General features: G+C 32.4%; 2 protein-coding genes across 2 annotated transcripts; one reads left to right on the top strand and one right to left on the bottom strand.

Moving 5' to 3' along the window:
• Positions 1 to 356: 356 nt before the first annotated feature.
• IscU (Iron-sulfur cluster assembly enzyme) lies at positions 357 to 1095 on the top strand. The gene is made up of 2 exons (XM_072530920.1): positions 357 to 480; positions 532 to 1095. Exon 2 carries the CDS (start codon positions 550 to 552, stop codon positions 1003 to 1005), a length of 456 nt encoding a protein of 151 aa, XP_072387021.1. The 5' UTR covers positions 357 to 480; positions 532 to 549; the 3' UTR covers positions 1006 to 1095.
• A 6700-nt stretch (positions 1096 to 7795) lies between these two features.
• Positions 7796 to 16828, bottom strand: car (vacuolar protein sorting-associated protein 33A). Its single transcript, XM_072531583.1, has 9 exons — positions 16457 to 16828; positions 15478 to 15685; positions 13919 to 14187; positions 13670 to 13842; positions 13389 to 13592; positions 12013 to 12189; positions 11041 to 11296; positions 8204 to 8304; positions 7796 to 8148 (listed from the first exon to the last, which is right to left on the bottom strand). Exons 1-9 carry the CDS (start codon positions 16731 to 16733, stop codon positions 8035 to 8037), a joined length of 1779 nt encoding a protein of 592 aa, XP_072387684.1. The 5' UTR covers positions 16734 to 16828; the 3' UTR covers positions 7796 to 8034.
• Between the last annotated feature and the right edge of the window lie 761 nt (positions 16829 to 17589).

Raw genomic sequence — 17589 nt, 5'->3', positions numbered from 1 at the left:
AAAAAACATATCAGATATTTTCTATTAAAAAACAAATTTTTTTTCTATAATATTAAATACAATAAATAAACAATCGAATTAGTTTTCTCTCATTGTGATATAAAATGAAATTATAAACAATATAAGTAGTTATAAATAAACATTTTCTTTTTTAAAATGTTTACTGCATTTATATATACTACTTTTACATTTTTATCAACTAATTATAATTCCATGGTAGTTTCTACATTTTTTTACAACTCTTAAATCTCCTCATTCTAACAAGATGCATCTCCTCTATGAAGAGTCTATGTTTAATTTTTGGTCTATTACAAAAATAGGAAATGTGAATTGCATATCTTTAAGGTCGTCTCCTAGTTGACATTGAAATTTAAAATTAAATAAAAAAGAAGTAGAAATTGACTTTGACAATCTTTCATTTAGCATTGTTTGTATGGTGATTATGTGCATATAAATTTTTTGAAGATCATTGGATATAAGGTAAAATATACATTGATTCGTTATAATTTGCATTAATCTGTTACTTTTTAGACTTTATTTACACAAAAAATGGCTCTCAAAGTTACGTCAACTCTTCTACGCAGCATGAGCGTACCTGCAAGGCTTTCTGTTGCTTGTTACCATAAAAACGTTATAGAACATTACGAGAACCCCAGGAATGTTGGATCTTTGGATAAAAACGATAAAAATGTTGGAACTGGCTTAGTCGGTGCACCCGCTTGTGGTGACGTAATGAAACTGCAGATTAAAGTTGATGACAATGGTAAAATCGTTGAAGCCAAGTTTAAAACATTTGGTTGTGGTTCTGCCATAGCTAGCAGTTCATATACAACAGAATGGGTAAAAGGCAAAACTGTAGATCAGGCGCTTAAATTAAAAAATACTGACATCGCAAAGGAGCTGTCCTTGCCTCCAGTAAAGCTGCATTGTTCTATGTTGGCAGAAGATGCCATTAAAGCTGCTTTATCAGACTACAAAATTAAAAATCAGAAGAAGGAGGCTTAAGGAGAGAGAACTGGAAACAATGTGATAAGTTGGTACTAGTTATATTATGTAAATAGTTTAAAATGAAATAAATACTCTTCATCAATCAAATATTGTTTTTAATTCTGATTAACCTTTTCCCTACTACACAGAATGGAATAACCTTTTGTTGTTCTGTAGTTAAGCACTTAAAGATTATTGAAGCACTAATGAAGTTGCATAAGGTAAATATAAACATTTTTATCTCCAATCAGTTCTAAAATTTTAATTAATACTTCAAAAAGTATTTACACGCTACTTGATAAGGGATTTAAAATATTGTTCTTTTCAAAAGATTAGGGACATCATTTTAACTCTGCAGTGGTGTTTAATGGCATCTTATAGAAAATTGTTCATGTCAAATTGGTGTGACCAAGCTTTGAAAATATCTGAGAAGGAAAGAAATTTAAAATAATTGCTTCCAACTAATTAAATACAAGACAGATGGGTACAAGTGCTAATAAACAAATTATTGTCTCAAAACTGTAAGACAGTCAATTAGTTCTTTTCTGTTTCTACTTAACCCATTTAAATGTAAAAAATCAATTTAGTATATACAGTAATATCTTCGAGTATGGCATTTCAAATTTACAGCTGTTGAAACATGTACATGAAACAATTTTTTTGGTGTTTTTCTATGTATTAATTTTCTATTTCTGCAAATCTTTTTTTAATATCTTTATTGATTTTTGGTAGTTTATTCAGATCATCAGCAGATTTAATTCTTACAGCAGGCTGTGACTGTCTCTGGTTTTTTCAGTTCATCCAACATCTGTTTAATTTCAGTTATTGCATCAGCTATAATCAACAATTTTCTGATTGATGACACCATGGTTTTAAACACTTGGTGCATGTATGAGGCCTTGACACATTACATTATACTGAAGTCTCACGATTCTGTTGGTTAGCATAAACACCATTTGAATATTTTCATTTTGGGTGCTGGAAAGAGGATGGCTAGGTGGTGTATTATTCATAAAATTCTAAAACTGTGGTCCTTCCTTCTCCATAATACTTCTTCAGTTTAGGAATGAAATATCCACAAAACCATTTAGGAAATGATACTGCTGTCACCCATACTTTGTGATGATGTTGTCAAAGAAAATTTTTATTTTTTAAGGGATGATATAACTCTAGCTTGATAGAGCTGTGTTCCCATATGGTAACAGAGTTAATCTATCCTTCTATACTTTAAATCCAGGATCTTATTTTGTATTTTTTGAATTTAGATCATGCTGGAAATTTCCTTTAAAAATAAGTAAGTATATAAATATTTTCAAATGTGATGTTCATTTTTTAGGTTTCTGATTAGATGTCCCTTCATCGCATTCTGAGACATTCTTGTGGGAACCTCCTCTAAAACCAGTTTTACAATGTTTCCTTGTGAAGTCAATGTATGTGACCTAACCGCCTTAGTCATTAGTATTTAATTTTCTGGATAATATCATTATAGTTATCATATTATATAATGCCTTTATTTTTACATTTGTTCTTAGTCTATACTGATTTTCAGTCATCTCTTGGCCAGGTAAATAGTTTTCTTTTAAATTGTGTTTTTGTTCATTTGCTGTAGTCATTGTCCATATTTCGCATCCATCTGTTACTATAGGTGTGACAAGAATTTATAGATTCACAGATAGCTGTTTCCACCTTCCATACAGACTTTGGTCATCTGAATAAGTTTCTTTGGTATTAAGAGTTTCACCATCGAATTCTATTATATGCCTGTCATAAGTCTATAAAAAGGTTATGTATGGGTCATGGGTCTGTTAAATTACCATCATTTCACTAGAGACTGCCTTTTATATTTTCCCGAAGATAATTGTTTATAAAACTTTCAACAGTATTTTTCAGTTTATTTCTAGTCTGTTAAGTCCCGTTACTACAATGTTTTTTCTATATCTCTTTCTCAAAATATTCTACTTTGGAATTATCTTGGAATTCACTCAAAAATAGAAAGTCACCAGGACCAGACGGAATAACCAACGAGCTGCTAAAACACGGAGGAGAAAGTATAACCTTAGAGATGACAAAACTTATACAAAAACTAATATTGCACTGCAAGATACCAGATGCATGGAGAAACAGCATAATGATACCGATGTTCAAGAAAGGAGATAAGAAGACCCCAAAAATTAATATAGTAGTATAAATCTACTGAACACCGCACTTAAGCTTACCACAAAAGTCCTAACCAACAAAATCAATAAACTAACAACTTTATCAGAAGAACAACAAGGATTCAGATCCGGAAGATCCTGCGTAGACGCCGTATTTGTACTAAGACAAATCACAGAAAAGGCCATCGAGTATAATAAACCAGCATATCTATGTTTTATAGATCTGACAAAGGCTTTCGATCGCATCCAAGTCGAAGACGTCTTACACCTACTGTATAAAAGAAACATACCAATCAATATTATACAAACCATCGAAAACGTCTACTTCCATAATTGAATACAGGCAAAGATAAATGGAAAACTAACACAGTGTATACCAGTACAAAGCGGAGTCAGACAGGGTGAGTCGTTAAGCCCACGTCTCTTTAATATAATAATGGACGAAATAATACAAGCAGTACATAAAGGTCATGGTTACAGAATAGGGAACAAAGAAATCCAAATATTATGTCATGCAGACGATGCCGCATTAATCGTCGAGACAGAAGACGAGCTCCAAAGATTAACAATTAATAGACTCCATAAATATGGACTGAAACTATACAAACTCTGTTCTCCTGAAGGCTATATTTTCAATGTAAGTATTTACAGGAAAAAATTAACTCTGAAGCAGTTGTTCTAAAATTACTTCAGTGTATCACAGATAAAACTGGCAAAATATTATTTGCTGATAACGTTTATTCAGGAATAAGTACCTCTCGTTAAAAGATTGTTAGCAGAAAATATGATGTACTGTGTGAGTCTTAAGAGGAAACAGAAAAGGAATACCACCTATTTTTAAACAGTTCAAGAAGATGAAGCGAACAGAGGTTCATCTTCTTGAATCTTCAATGAATCTTGAATTCTTCATCTTCTTGAACTGGTTCATCAAAAAGAAAGATGGACTAAGAATTATTAAGTGGATGCTATTGTTAATAGTTTAATTATATTCAATATGTGTTCTGAAACAAAAATGAGCATTACAGAATTTAGACGTCAGTTAGCTCGTAATTTAATACAATTACCTGAAGAAAAACTACTTAAAAAAATAGTCCATACTTTTACCAAACCTGAAGGACCTGGAAGGAAACGACGAAAACCATGTAGAGGCCGTCGTGAAGTATTCAAATCTTTACTGTTACTGATACTGTTTACCTTGTTTTAACAAGGTACATAATTAATAAGAAGCAGAAATTACCAATCAATTTTAAAATGCATTTATTCTGTTTATTTTAATATAAAGTATTTTGTTTTTATAAACACCTTTAATTTTATCCAATTACCTCCAAGAAAAAAATTGTTTAGCTGTCTGTGCTACACTGGATGTTGGCGGCATGTCCTGTTTGAGAGGAAAGTAGATTAATACTTTTATAATAGTTTTCTGCATGTAATATATGCAAAAGTTATACTTCTTTGTAGTAGAGGGCATGAAGTACTTACATGTACACACATGCCATAGGGGGCAAGTGAGGCACAGACAGAATTGTCCATAATGTATTTCCGGGGACATTTGCCGCAAGAACTAGTATATTAAGTATTTAACCGCCGCAGTCAAGGTGTTAAATGGTTCAAGGAATTTGATATTTTAAAGGGTTTTCTGTGCTTTCGAGGCAATTAACAATAAGTGTATTTCGTAGAACTTAAAGTAATTAGGATATATAATTAAATAAGATCACATTATAATGCAATAATAAAAATATTAAAGCAAAATATGTAAATAAACACTAAATAGGTAGGGAAAACCGGGGGAATTCTGCGCACCTAAGGTAAAATACTTGCAAAAAGTTTCCTATGTGCAAACAAACTTCCATAATTTAACTACTGAAACTTGTATATATTGGGAACGTTATTCCCATAAAAAATAGGATTAAAGTTTAACGGATTTAGAAGAAAAAAAATTACTTTAAAAAACTGTCATTGCGCGGTATTCGCCCAAGTACGGGGTAATTCTGCGCAGAATTAAATAAATCTTTATTCGAAAAAAAATTTATTGTAATAAAGCAAATATTGTAAACAAAACAGATTTCTTAAAGACAAAATTAAAAAAAAAAAACATTAAAGAGACAATTTTACTTTCTGACTGTCTTTCGTTCGACCTTGGCACACATATCGCAATTAACTGTTGAGTCCCAACCACTACATTCTGAATAAGCCCAATTCGAACACATTACACAACGGTACCAAATTTCTTTGTCTCGTCCGAATTCAGCGCACACCAAACACTCCTCATTTTCTAATGTTAGATCTACATCATCTAATTCATCATCATCACAAAGCTTACTCTCATTATAACTTTTAGACTCAGAATCATCAAAATGTAAGTTTCTAACTCCAGCTTTCTTGCGTACAGGTCGTTTCTTTGCTTTAGTAGCCAGTTTTCCTACGGTTCCTGTCGTTTTTTTCTTGGTTTCATTTTTTTGGCCTCTTCAGCTTAATATTTCTCTTTTCTTGTTTTATTTCTAATTGCGTTTGTAGTGACGGGGGGAGAGGAGCTAGCTTTTCAATGGGTATATTAGACTGAGTTTTAATATTTCCTGACGTTCCAGGCTGGGGTGCAGCTTGCTGGTTTGATTTTAATTTGGCATTATAAGATGAAGTCTTGTGCATAGTTTCATCACATTTTAATGGTCCCGGTTGGGGTTCGGTATTTCTAGGTGGAGTTCTCTGTATAGTTTCATCACATCTCGATGGTCCCGGTTGGGGTTCGGTATTTCTCGGTGGAGTTCTCTGCAGAGTTTCGTCACATCTCGACTGATCAAGGGCCCTGTCATCATTGGTGACGTCGGTTTCCAAGTCCATTGCAACGTGCATATCTGAAACTTCAGTGTGATCTATTAAACTGAAATCATCTTCAGAGAATTTATTAGGATTTACGGGCCATATTCCAGCAGCACGGAACCCGGATATTCCTTTGTCCATCGTGGCAACTCTCAGATAAGCTCTGTTAAAAATGGAAGCAAGTTCAAAATGTGTGATCTTTTCATGAGTATGAGTTCTCGGATACAAGTCTCACTCACGATTGAAAGCATTCTGTAGGGGCCCAAAAAAAGTTAGGTCGAGAGGTTGAAGCCTGTGTGAGGTATGAGTATGATAACCATAACAATTCCGTGTGATCTGCAGTAAGTATAAATCTCCAAAGAAATGTGACTCCCATGGTTATCCAATATGAGAAGCACTGGATCTTCTTTCGAGGCCTTTATGTGCTGACAAAGATGTTTTATCCAGTCGAAAAATAACTTTTCGTTTATCCAACGAAAGGGAATAGGAACATAGGAGGGACAAACTGTCATTTACAGCGCATACTATGGTAACATTTTTCCCTCTTTCCCAAGATATTACGGATCGTACTTGCTTTTGACCTTTTGGTGCCAAAATTTTTATGGTTTCTGGAGCGTAGAAATGCCCGTTTCATCTACATTAAAATTCGACTCTCAGGAAATTTGAACTTTTCCATAACTGTGAGCAGATTGTTAAAAAATCGTTCAACCTCATCTGTATTGAATACAGAAATGCAGTTTTGACTGGTACCTTCGGGTTTTCTAACACTATTATCTGGATGACGCTTTAAAAAGAGTTCTAACCAATCTCCACCAGCGATCTTCTTTATCGAGTCGAAACGGTGTTTTATTTTATTCTCTTCAGCAAACTGGTATGCTAAACGCCTTAGTTCTGATAGTGCGACTCCAAAAAACATATTCCCCAATTTTAACACTGTTGGCTATGGTGGATTCCTGTTCATCATTAAAAATTGGTTTCAAGCCAGGTTTTATTTTTTTATGGCTATTGGACTTTAGTTTGTCACGTAGAGTGGATTCTGGAATATTGAATGATCGACCTATTTCTCGTATTTTGCCCAGATCGTATGGCAGTGATCCCAGCTTTTAGTTTATCTTCTGTCCATTTTGATCTTTCAGTTTTCCGAACGTAAACACGGGGCATTTTGGAATCAAAAATGCAATAAAAACACTATATCAGCAAAAATTCTTACACGGGGTAATACCGCGCAGCACGAAATTACCCCGACACAGCTGCGCGGCATTCCCCCTAAGTGAGTAACCTAACTTAACTTATCACTGTTCGTTAATGATTAAATAAAATGCATTATTTTTGTACGTAAAATTATCTATACATATAAAGCAAAATAATCACTGAATAGTTTTAATGAAAATTAATAACAAAAGCACTTACCGCTTGTTAAAGATTAGTCGAAAATTACATCAAAGTCTTGAAAAACAAACAATCTGTAACCTTGTCTAAACCAATACTACGAATTCAGTCATATTACAAACATGTGGTCGGCTAACAAATACGAGACGGCGCACTGTGTTGAATGTTGCAATACTTACGCCGTGTTGCCAAGATACTGATGCGCGATATTCCCCCGGTTTCCCCTACTTTCTCAAACAGAAGATGTTAAAATTTGACCAACATAGCACAAAATTAATGACTAAATTTACTAGTCAATTGGGTTGAATTCAGTGAATAGAGTAGATAATTTTGTAGCTGCATTCCACCATCCTAGGCGAGTGTTCTCTACGGCCGATTTTACGCATGAGGTGTTCCGGCAATGCAAGTTTCAGGCACACTTATGTACAAAATAAATTATTTAGAGCTCCTAATTATGTATTTATTTGATTTATATATTAATAAGATAACATATCACAGTACAAAATAGATAGAAATATAAAAATACCTAAAAATATCGATTATGATACAAATATCAGGTATATAAAGAAAATAAAAACTTCAATGGCATCTCGTTTTTGGGATCGCAAGCAAAAACATTAATAAAGTTTTTATTTCTCAATTTAGCTGGTGTTTTCCCCATAAAAGATCAAAACTATCGTGTAAATTAGTTTTCAATAATAGAATTCAAAAATGTCGTTCCATTAATTAATTTGGTAGTACCGATTACAAATTCAACATTTGAATCTTCTTGCGTTGATAAAAATCTCAGAGCAGATATCTGAAACGAACAAAGTAGTAATTTTTGTTAAAAGAAATACACATTGTGTAGTTACCTCCGCAAATGTACATCCACCAATAAAGAATACAAGAACTGTTTGTGGCGAATCTGAATTTATTATCGTGTTAACTGATCTGGTTTCATCTAAAGTTGGACCTACAATTAAAAAAAATATTTTTCTTAAATAAGTATATGGATCACACAAAATTTCAAAACAAAAGTAGATTTGAAAAAGACTGATATGTTTTTGTACACATTTATGACAGATAAATTAATGGAAAAGAAAAGTATTTTTGAAATGTGTAATATATTTAATTCCGAGCTGAGCGCTTTCGGCTCACAAAGCCATCCTCAGAGCTATAATATAGTAGAATAACTAATATAAAAAAAAAACTAATTGTAAGTAACTAATTTAAGTGTTAAGTCCGTGTCAGATGGTCAAATATTTGATCAAACTAGTTTGAGCAAACTGACGTACTGACGTCATAATTACAGTTTGTTCAAATTCTAAAAATCTTCCTGTCACACGGTCATTCAAATTTGATCAAATTGACGTATGTCAAGGAAATTAATTGTCTTTTTTGCTTATTTTATTAGATACTTGGGCTTTATTTACGATTCTAATTTTTCTTATACACAAAGAAAATAAATACGGCGAAAGGATTTTTATAATAATATGGATGTTTGACATTATATAAATAGCTTCTTTCTCGATATAAATCAATTATGTAGAAACTTGTTCCTGGCTGCAAGATATATTAAATTTTTATTTTTATATTATAACAAAATAGGAAGACAAATAAGCCACACACTGTCAACCAACGAAAAAAAGAAAATTAATTTATATACGTTATGTCTAACTGCTGATTGTCATTTGATTTTAAATATTTTTCGACCAATCAAAATTAAAGTTTGATCAAACTGACCTTGAAAATAGAAGATCCTCTATTTTAAGAGGATTTGTTCAAACTCAGGATGTGACGTCATATACTGTCAGTTTTTTGGTTTGGTCAAACTAGTTTGATCAAATATTTGACCGTCTGACACGGACTTTACAGTGTTTAGCTTACGTCAAATTTATAAAGCACCACTACTAAAGAGTGATCCCATTGGTGAAAATTACAAAATTTTTTTCTTGTTTTTCAAAAAAAGTTCCATTAGCTTCGCAAAAAACAAATTAAAAATTTTTGTTTATGATACGGATGTAAGTACTGAACCATCTGGATGGAGTTGAAGCGACAGACAGAATGAGTAGGATCCAGTGCTGGCTTTTAAATAATTTTTCAAAAAATGACAACTGACATGTGTCATGCCTAGGAAATTAAGATCATCTAAATCATAGATAAAGAATATATAAACTCCATTCGCTTAACTCGGGCATATTTTGACAGATTAATTGTCGGAAACCTACAACACAACAATTCCTACTTCTCAGTATTAATAGCTAAAGTATCCTACCATTGCATACTACTTTGTTTAAAAAAAAGAAGAATTATTCTAAATAGTGGAAGTGTATACTAAACACATCAAATTTTAGGAAGTATATATTTTAAAAAATATATTTTAGGTGTTATAATTTAACATAAATATTTATTATATGGTGCAGATAAATAAATATTTATTGTCAGTAATTCGCAAAGTTCTATTTTATTTACTATTTAGTTTGTTTACTATTAATATTGGCTATGAGTACGTGTGCTTGGTTGTATAGTAATTTCCAGCCTATTTTAGCCTGTCAAAAAGTAACTAACTTCGCAAAAAAATAATTACTAAATTCACTAGACAGTTCGGACTGGGAATAGCGAACCGAGTTTATTACTATCCACTATATACTATATATGATCTAAATTTAAAAAAATTGTTGAAAAATTGAAATAGGATATATCAAATATATACAACATCAAAGACGGTCCAAATTTAAGTTAGATAAATCTTGATTTGAAAAGCATACATGTTGAAATTGACTAAAGGTAAAAAAGGTTCAATTGACAAGTTATTCAATTCAACAATCATTTAAATCATTTACAGTCGGAAAAATTAATGATTACCCATGAACGAACGTATCAAGCACATATTTTGTATTTGCTGTCTTTTTCTAGAAATAACAAACGAGAGAGATAGATTATTAAGTGTTGTCTACTAAGCAAAAACGTTATCAAGACATACGCAGTTACATATTTATAATTTACAGAGTGAGACGGCAATACAATTGTTAAACGTAGTTAAATTATTTAGTAGAACATTTAAACTCCCACTTGACTATTTCTGTCCTTCTAGGATGAGATATCTATTACTGATGTGCCGCTAGAAGTCATAAAACCGCCGACGGCGCATGGTACTCAGCATCGGCCGCACGGCGAGCTGACAAACGACGGCTCGTCTGTGTTGCACAACATAAGCACGAGAGACCGCTTTCAACGCCGCCGCGGCGCACGCCTACCTGTCTGTGTTTACCCTAAATGACATTTTTTTAATTCTTGTTAGTATTTAGGTCCACTGGCAACTTCAAAATGGCGAAATCCATAATACTATATTTGCTTACTCATTTTGTATTATAAATCTATATGAAATAATTAATTACGGTACTAATAGTAACATTTATCACCAATAAATATAATATATTATCAGAACAAGAATAACATCATAAAAATTGTTTGGTAAATTCTTACGTAGTAGTCACGTCCGTTTATTTTCAGTATTAACTTTAGGTAGATATTAGACGTTGTTTTGATTTGATTCGTATGCATATCATCGATGACGTATGGGTAATCCTTCAATTTTCCGACTTTATGTACTTCTCTTCCTGGAACTTTGATTTTTAGAACTTGTTTATCTTTAGCGTCAACAGGTTGCATGTATTATAAAAAGTCAACAAATAAAAAAGTTTCCTACCTGGCAATAAACCTAACACATCCTGTAATTGCTTAGTTCCTCCAGCTTTAGTTACATGTTCCACTAATCTGATACTCATAGGAGCGTATATGCTATGAACATAACTAATGTCTGTGGGATTAATTTCGGAAGTGTTTTCCATGGTTAAACTTAATGCTTTTCTCAGAACAGTGTATTGTCTGGTACTAGATTGCAGTTTCAATAGTCCAACTTTTTCCAATTTCGATATTGCCAAAAGGGCTTCTAGGCCGTAGACCTAAAACAATGAAAATATTTAAAAGTTAGTCCATTATTAATACTTGAAAATGAAAAATGATGGAAATCTATAACGAGAACCATTCTAAATAGCTTTCATAGAAGGTATCTTACTCAATAAGGCTTGGGGACTTAGTTTTTGACTGTTACATATTAATAAATAAACCGATGCACAGGTTTGCTACAAAAATTGCTAAATTGAAAGCTTAAACTTTATTTTTCTTAAAAAACTGTAAATGTTGAATCCCTCATGAACTTGTGTCTCCAATTATTGTAATATGAAAGAGGAGCTTACCTGTACTAGATCCCTTTTATAGCTTTCCAAAATTCGAAAGAAAAATACTAAGGCGCATCTATGGAGCGGTAAATGAAAATGGTGTCTGGAGAAGACGATACAACTTCGAACTCTATAGGATATACCAGGAACCAGATATCGTAAAACACATAAAGATAGGACGTCTAAGGTGGGTAGGCCATGTTATGCGGATGGAGCAAACCGACCCAGCTAGAAAAACGCTCCTTGATAGACCTATTGGTCAAAGAAGAAGAGGAAGACCCAGAACAAGATTCCTAGATAACATCGATAAAGACATGAGAAATATGGAAATACGTGCTTGGCGGAGGAAGGCGATGGATAGGGACGACTGGAGAAAAATTCTTGGGGAGGCTAGGACCCACACAGGGTTGTAAAGCCAAAATGATGAAAGAGGAGCTTACCTGTACTAGATCCCTTTTATAGCTTTCCAAAATTTTGGGTTTTAATCCAGAACTTGCGATACACTGTAAACACATTAATCTTAACACTTTCACCATTGGTTTGCTTTGGGCGATCATTTCTTCTATATAAGCACTTGGTTTGTCTACTTCTATGCAGTTTAAAAATTCCTGTTCCGCCTAAAAGTAAAAATACAGTACAGTACAGGGTTGGAACTCCAAGAAATGAACAAAACAACGCATAGATCTTGCAATGCTTCAAAAATGCTTTGTCTTTCTACCAGAGTTTATAGCCCAGAAGCTAGACAATAATTATGAACTTATATATACGAGCCCCTTCCCATATCAGTTGGCCCACCTATGGAATTTGCAGTTTAAGTCGATTACCATAGGCAAATTATGCTCTGCATGTTTTTATAAGTTCTCATATTAATTAATATGGCATTTTTATTAATATTTATTAAAAACATTACTTTATTTTCAACAATAAAAAAAATTCACTAAACCCTGTCTATGCATTCATTTATGTCAAAATACGTTGATTTTTTCATAATTACGTTAAATCCAGAGGTAGCTATGGAAAAATGACTTCAAAACAATAATATTGTCAGTTAATGTCAAATGTGTTTTGTAGTATTGTAAAGCTTTTTGCCGTTTGTGGATTGTACAAAGTACAATGGGTCGAGGTAAAGTTATTGATGAGAAAATTTGTTCAATCATTATTAAATTTTTTAATTCTGGAAAATACAATTCCGAAATCGCAAATATGTTGCAGTTGTCACGTTATAGTGTAAGAAATATAGTCAGAAGATACAAAACTACAGGTTTGGTCGTCACAAAACTTAAAAATGTACGGAAAAGTAAAATAACCGAAGCAGATCGAAGGGCATGAAGACGCATTATAGTGAAAAATCGACGAGCACATTATATGGAGTTAAGCGTTTTATGGAGTGACGTTATTGGAAGATACATTTCTAGATCAACATGTCACCGAGAGGCCCACAAATTAGGATTTGGTGCCTTTCATATTTGATAAACGCCTTACAGGATAATTGTAATTAAATTTTTTACAGAATGAATTGCCAGGACTCCTACAGAACGCTCCTCTAAACATCATAATGCAAATATATTATCACGATGGAGTTCCTGCACATTTTGCTCTTCAGGTCAGGCAATATTTAAACACAAAATTTCCAATGCGTTGGATCTTCAGACCTAACACTATTCGACTTCTTTTATGGGGCTGGTTCAAAAATGAGGTTTACGAGGTAAAAGTCGACACTCGGGATACACTAATTCGACATATTAGAAATGTTGCAATACATAAAAATCATAAAAACCCCTAACTAATTAAACAAATTTCTATATTAACTACAAACCTGTAACGTATCCAAAAAATCATAGCCATCTGTGATTTCCTTAATACATTCTGCAATTGCTGTATGTGTTGCCAGTTGCTTTTTCTTCGCCAAAATTTGAGGAAGTCTTTGTACATAAAGCTTCATCTCCTGAACCGACTTTTCCTGTGTATTTTCCATCTGGGCACTGATTGCTTTAGCCTCTTTTGAGAGATAACCGCCAACCTATAAGTATCATGATAATATTTATTTATTTACTGGCTGTATCAAAAGATGTCAGTGATAGTGTATATTATACTTACAGCATTGAAATTCTTATCGCGAATATCAGCAAAAATTTTGTCAGTTGAATCTAGAATCAGTTGTTTCTTATCTTCTGATAAGGATTCTGTAGTTCTTTCTTCGGTGCTTAAAAAATTATCGATTGGGAAATAGGCAGTTGAATTATTTATACCAAAAATTTCATCAATTAATCCTTAAAATAAAAATAGTTCTGTAAATCTATCAGAATAAAAATTTATATCATAAACATCAGAAAAAGACAAATTTACCTTCATAAGTTAACTGTGTAGCTAAAGGTGTGATTAAATCAACAGACCTATCGATTAATATGATTTGATCAATACAGGACTGTTGATTATTTTTCATATCCTCACTGTTATTCTTTTCTCTTTGTAGTCTAACCACAAGATCCCAAACTTGCTTAGCAGCATTTCCCTTGCCCCAAACTTTAGGAATAGTTCCATACATTTTTTGAAGATATATTATAGCTTGTGCTGTTTGGTACAAATAGGTAGGGTCATTTTCAATTGTGTATTCCCTAAAAATATTAATCAAAGTTTTAAAAAAAATGAATAAAATGAAAATAAGTTCATTACTTATAAAATAACAAAAAATTAAATGTTAAATATTCAATATTTAGCCTACTTCAAGGTTCAGTAGAGATGCACGAAATAAATGTGAAACTCTAAAGATATACGATATGAAAAGTATCTGATTCACAGTGTTTTATTCTTTGTTGCCCAGTCCATGGCATCTTTTGAAGTAACTCCATTTAACTTATTCTGGTGCACAAAGTTCGATGAATATTATAGATCGTTCACGAATAATCCAGATCAAAGATCCAGAACTTAGTACTGACTCAAAAGAGCCGGTACTCTAAATTATCACGACCCAGGTCTATTAATATGTGTGCTAGTAATTGGTATATCTAAAAATTGTCCTTCTATTATTCTTTTTGCTTTTAGTAGAGTTTTATTATTTTATGAGGGTTTAATAGAGAATATAACTTTTGATAATTCCCAAAATATAGCAAATTTGTTTAGTTTATTTTTTAATTCAACCTATGTTACTAGTAATACAGATTATCCAGCAGTAAACTCTAATAATAGTCTTTCTGTTGTTATTTGTGATATTACTGTATTAGATGTATTTGAATTTATATCTAAGATTGATCTAAAAGTAAGCTGTGGACCTGATAATTGTAGATTTATTCTGAGTTATATTTTACAAAAAATATTTAGTTTATCATTGAGCTCAGGTGTCTTTCTACAGATATGAAAGAGAAATTATATTACCCCACTCCATAAAGGTGGCAATAGAGAAAATATTGAAAACTACCAAGCTATATCTAATATTTCGGTGTTTGATAAATCTTTTGAAGGGATTGTAGCTGCAAAATTTGGTCCATTATTGAATCCTACTTTAATGCCAGACCAACATGGTTTTATTCCAGAACATTCTACTACTACCAATCTTTTAGTTTTTCAAGAATTTTTGTTGGATGCTCTTGAAAGGTATGACCAGGCTGATGTCATTTACACCGACTTTTCGAAGGCATTCTATAGAGTTAATCTTACTGTCCTGTAAACTTTATAATGCTGGTTTACATGAAAGATTATTAGGCTGGATGGAGAGCTATCTCACAGATAGAATTCAAGTTGTAAAAATTAACTAATTATTGTCATCTACTATCAATATACCCTCTGGTGTTCCACAGTGTGGACATTTATCTCCTCTGCTTTTTAATTGTTTTGTAAATGATATAAAAAAGTGTTTTTATTTAATGTAGTCTCTTAAAATGATATTTACTAAATTATTACTAATTTACCTAAAAACCTCTGATATTTCCATTGATACTAAGTCAGATTCAAAGGGGAAAAGCTGACATTTGAATTCATCAATTAACATTACACTTCCGTACACACCTTTGTGCTTCAATCTCTCCATGCACAATAAGCTTTTCTTTGGTACAAAAAATAAATGGTATTGTTTCTTACTGCCACTTTTCGTTTTACTGTCAGCGTGTACATTTTGTGCTAAAAAATATCAAATTTATAATACGAATATATTGTAAAATTAAAATCAAACCCATATATGTATGATAATGATTTGTACAAGCTGATGTAGGAATTAGAATTTATTAAGGATTTAAAGTTTAAAAGAAACATTATTGAGGAAAAAATGAGGTTACAAACTTTTTTAGTTAGCAGCACACTAACAGGTTTAGTATTTTATCACAGAGCTTTGGGAAAAATGGATAATCTATTAATTAATCTAATGGTGACCAGAAATTAATAAAAACAATAATAGATATACTAGGGGCATAGGGAAGATATTTGTTTAGCATGTTTAATTAGGCTTATTATATAATATAATAAGTCTAATCAAAAATCAGTTGCAAGTACATAATACAATATTGATATATTTAGTATAAAAAGAATATCAAAGAACAAATTTCTCATGGCATAAAATAATCAATGATATATGAGATGCAGATATAAGATGATGTTAACTAATTAAAGACATATCAAACTATGACTTGATACACATGGGTTAGATGAACAAGTTTATGTAGAATGAAAGAAAAAATGTACAGTGAATTTCTATAAGAACCTAGAGTTCAAGAAATGTTTGCCGCTGAACTCTAAGTGTTCCTACAAATCAACTCATAGCTCCAACAATGCAATAAATGAATTGCAGTAACATATTCATTTGTAATGTCAGTAAAATTATGGATCGGGAATTTGTTATTTCCAGCCATTTGCCTATATGGTCCATATGTAACTACTAAAACTGATTCTATTTACCAATGTAGTCCATTAGGTATAATTTGGGCCTCGAGATAAAGATAATATGATCGACATCAGTTTCAGGTAAAGGCATATTTCGAAGTGGGAACATCTTAGGAGCCTGGTGCTCCTTGAGGATCGCATATTTGGCTACAAGTCCAACTGGTCCAGCTAAACTGTTATCCCAAACAATAACTTTCTTACCAGGACATTGTTCTAAAAGGTTTATAAGGTTTGCCCTAGCCGCTGCTTGAATTAAGGATATATCTACTTTTCCACTTTGCATGTGAGCCATTTTTTACATTAGGTGAATCAAAAGAGGCGGATGTATTTAAGATTATAGATCAGAGAATGTTTATATTTTAAACTGTCAGTGTCAGTGACAATTTGTAAAATGACAGATTGGACAACAAACTCCAACCTCTAATCACAATAATTGGTCTTGAATAAATCAGGTTTCATACACATCACGAATATTGGTGAAATAAGAGTTGTCTACTCTTACGACCTTATTTGTTTGATTCATTTTATTGACCAGTGGTATATCATTTTAAAGAAATAACATCTTTATTAATGTTTCGATTTTCAGAATCTTTTAACATTATTCATATAATAGCTTGTTAAACCGTCAATGTTTTACGTATATCTACAAAATATTATAATAAAATAAATATAATTAATTGCTTTATTACAGAGCCCACAACAAAATAATGTTAATGTCTTCTTCTTATGGTGCCCGTCAGTTCCGAACGTTGGCGATCATTCTGGCTATGATAACTTTGTTGATTGCTATACGGAATAGCTGTGTTGAGGTTTTTCTATACCATGCTCTCAGGTTAGCACGCCAGGATATTCTTCTTCGTCCTGGGTCCTTTTAGTCCAGTATAGGCCTCCTCTTCCTTGACTCTAAAGAATCTGTTTAAAATGTAAGATTCCAATAATTGAAAGTATTATTTTGGTAGTACTCTTTTTAGTTTGTAAATGAGGCTCTTTTGCCATACCGCATCGAAAGCTTGAGCAGCATCCAGAAAGGGCTGAACAAACTTTCTTTCCTTCCAGTGCTCTTTCTATTAAATTAGTTATTCTATGTATTTCATCGAAGGTCGACTGACTTTCCCTTAAACTACAATGATGAGGTGGTGATAGTTTCC

This window comes from Diabrotica undecimpunctata, chromosome 5 (genome assembly GCF_040954645.1).
Source record: "Diabrotica undecimpunctata isolate CICGRU chromosome 5, icDiaUnde3, whole genome shotgun sequence".
Taxonomy (NCBI): domain Eukaryota; kingdom Metazoa; phylum Arthropoda; class Insecta; order Coleoptera; family Chrysomelidae; genus Diabrotica; species Diabrotica undecimpunctata.
The sequence above is the reverse complement of the archived record's forward strand: the minus strand, read 5'-3'. Positions and strand labels throughout refer to the sequence as shown.

Bases quoted from the DNA above. Each gene is read 5' to 3' on its own strand.
- IscU (XM_072530920.1), top strand. From the start codon at position 550: ATGGCTCTCAAAGTTACGTCAACTCTTCTACGCAGCATGAGCGTACCT.
- car (XM_072531583.1), bottom strand. From the start codon at position 16,733: ATGGCTCACATGCAAAGTGGAAAAGTAGATATATCCTTAATTCAAGCA. The intron at 15,686-16,456 runs GTAAATAGAATC...GATATTTTTTAG, and splicing joins ATACCTAATGGACTACATTG to CACAAAATGTACACGCTGAC. The intron at 8,149-8,203 runs GTAACTACACAA...TGTTCGTTTCAG, and splicing joins GTGGATGTACATTTGCGGAG to ATATCTGCTCTGAGATTTTT.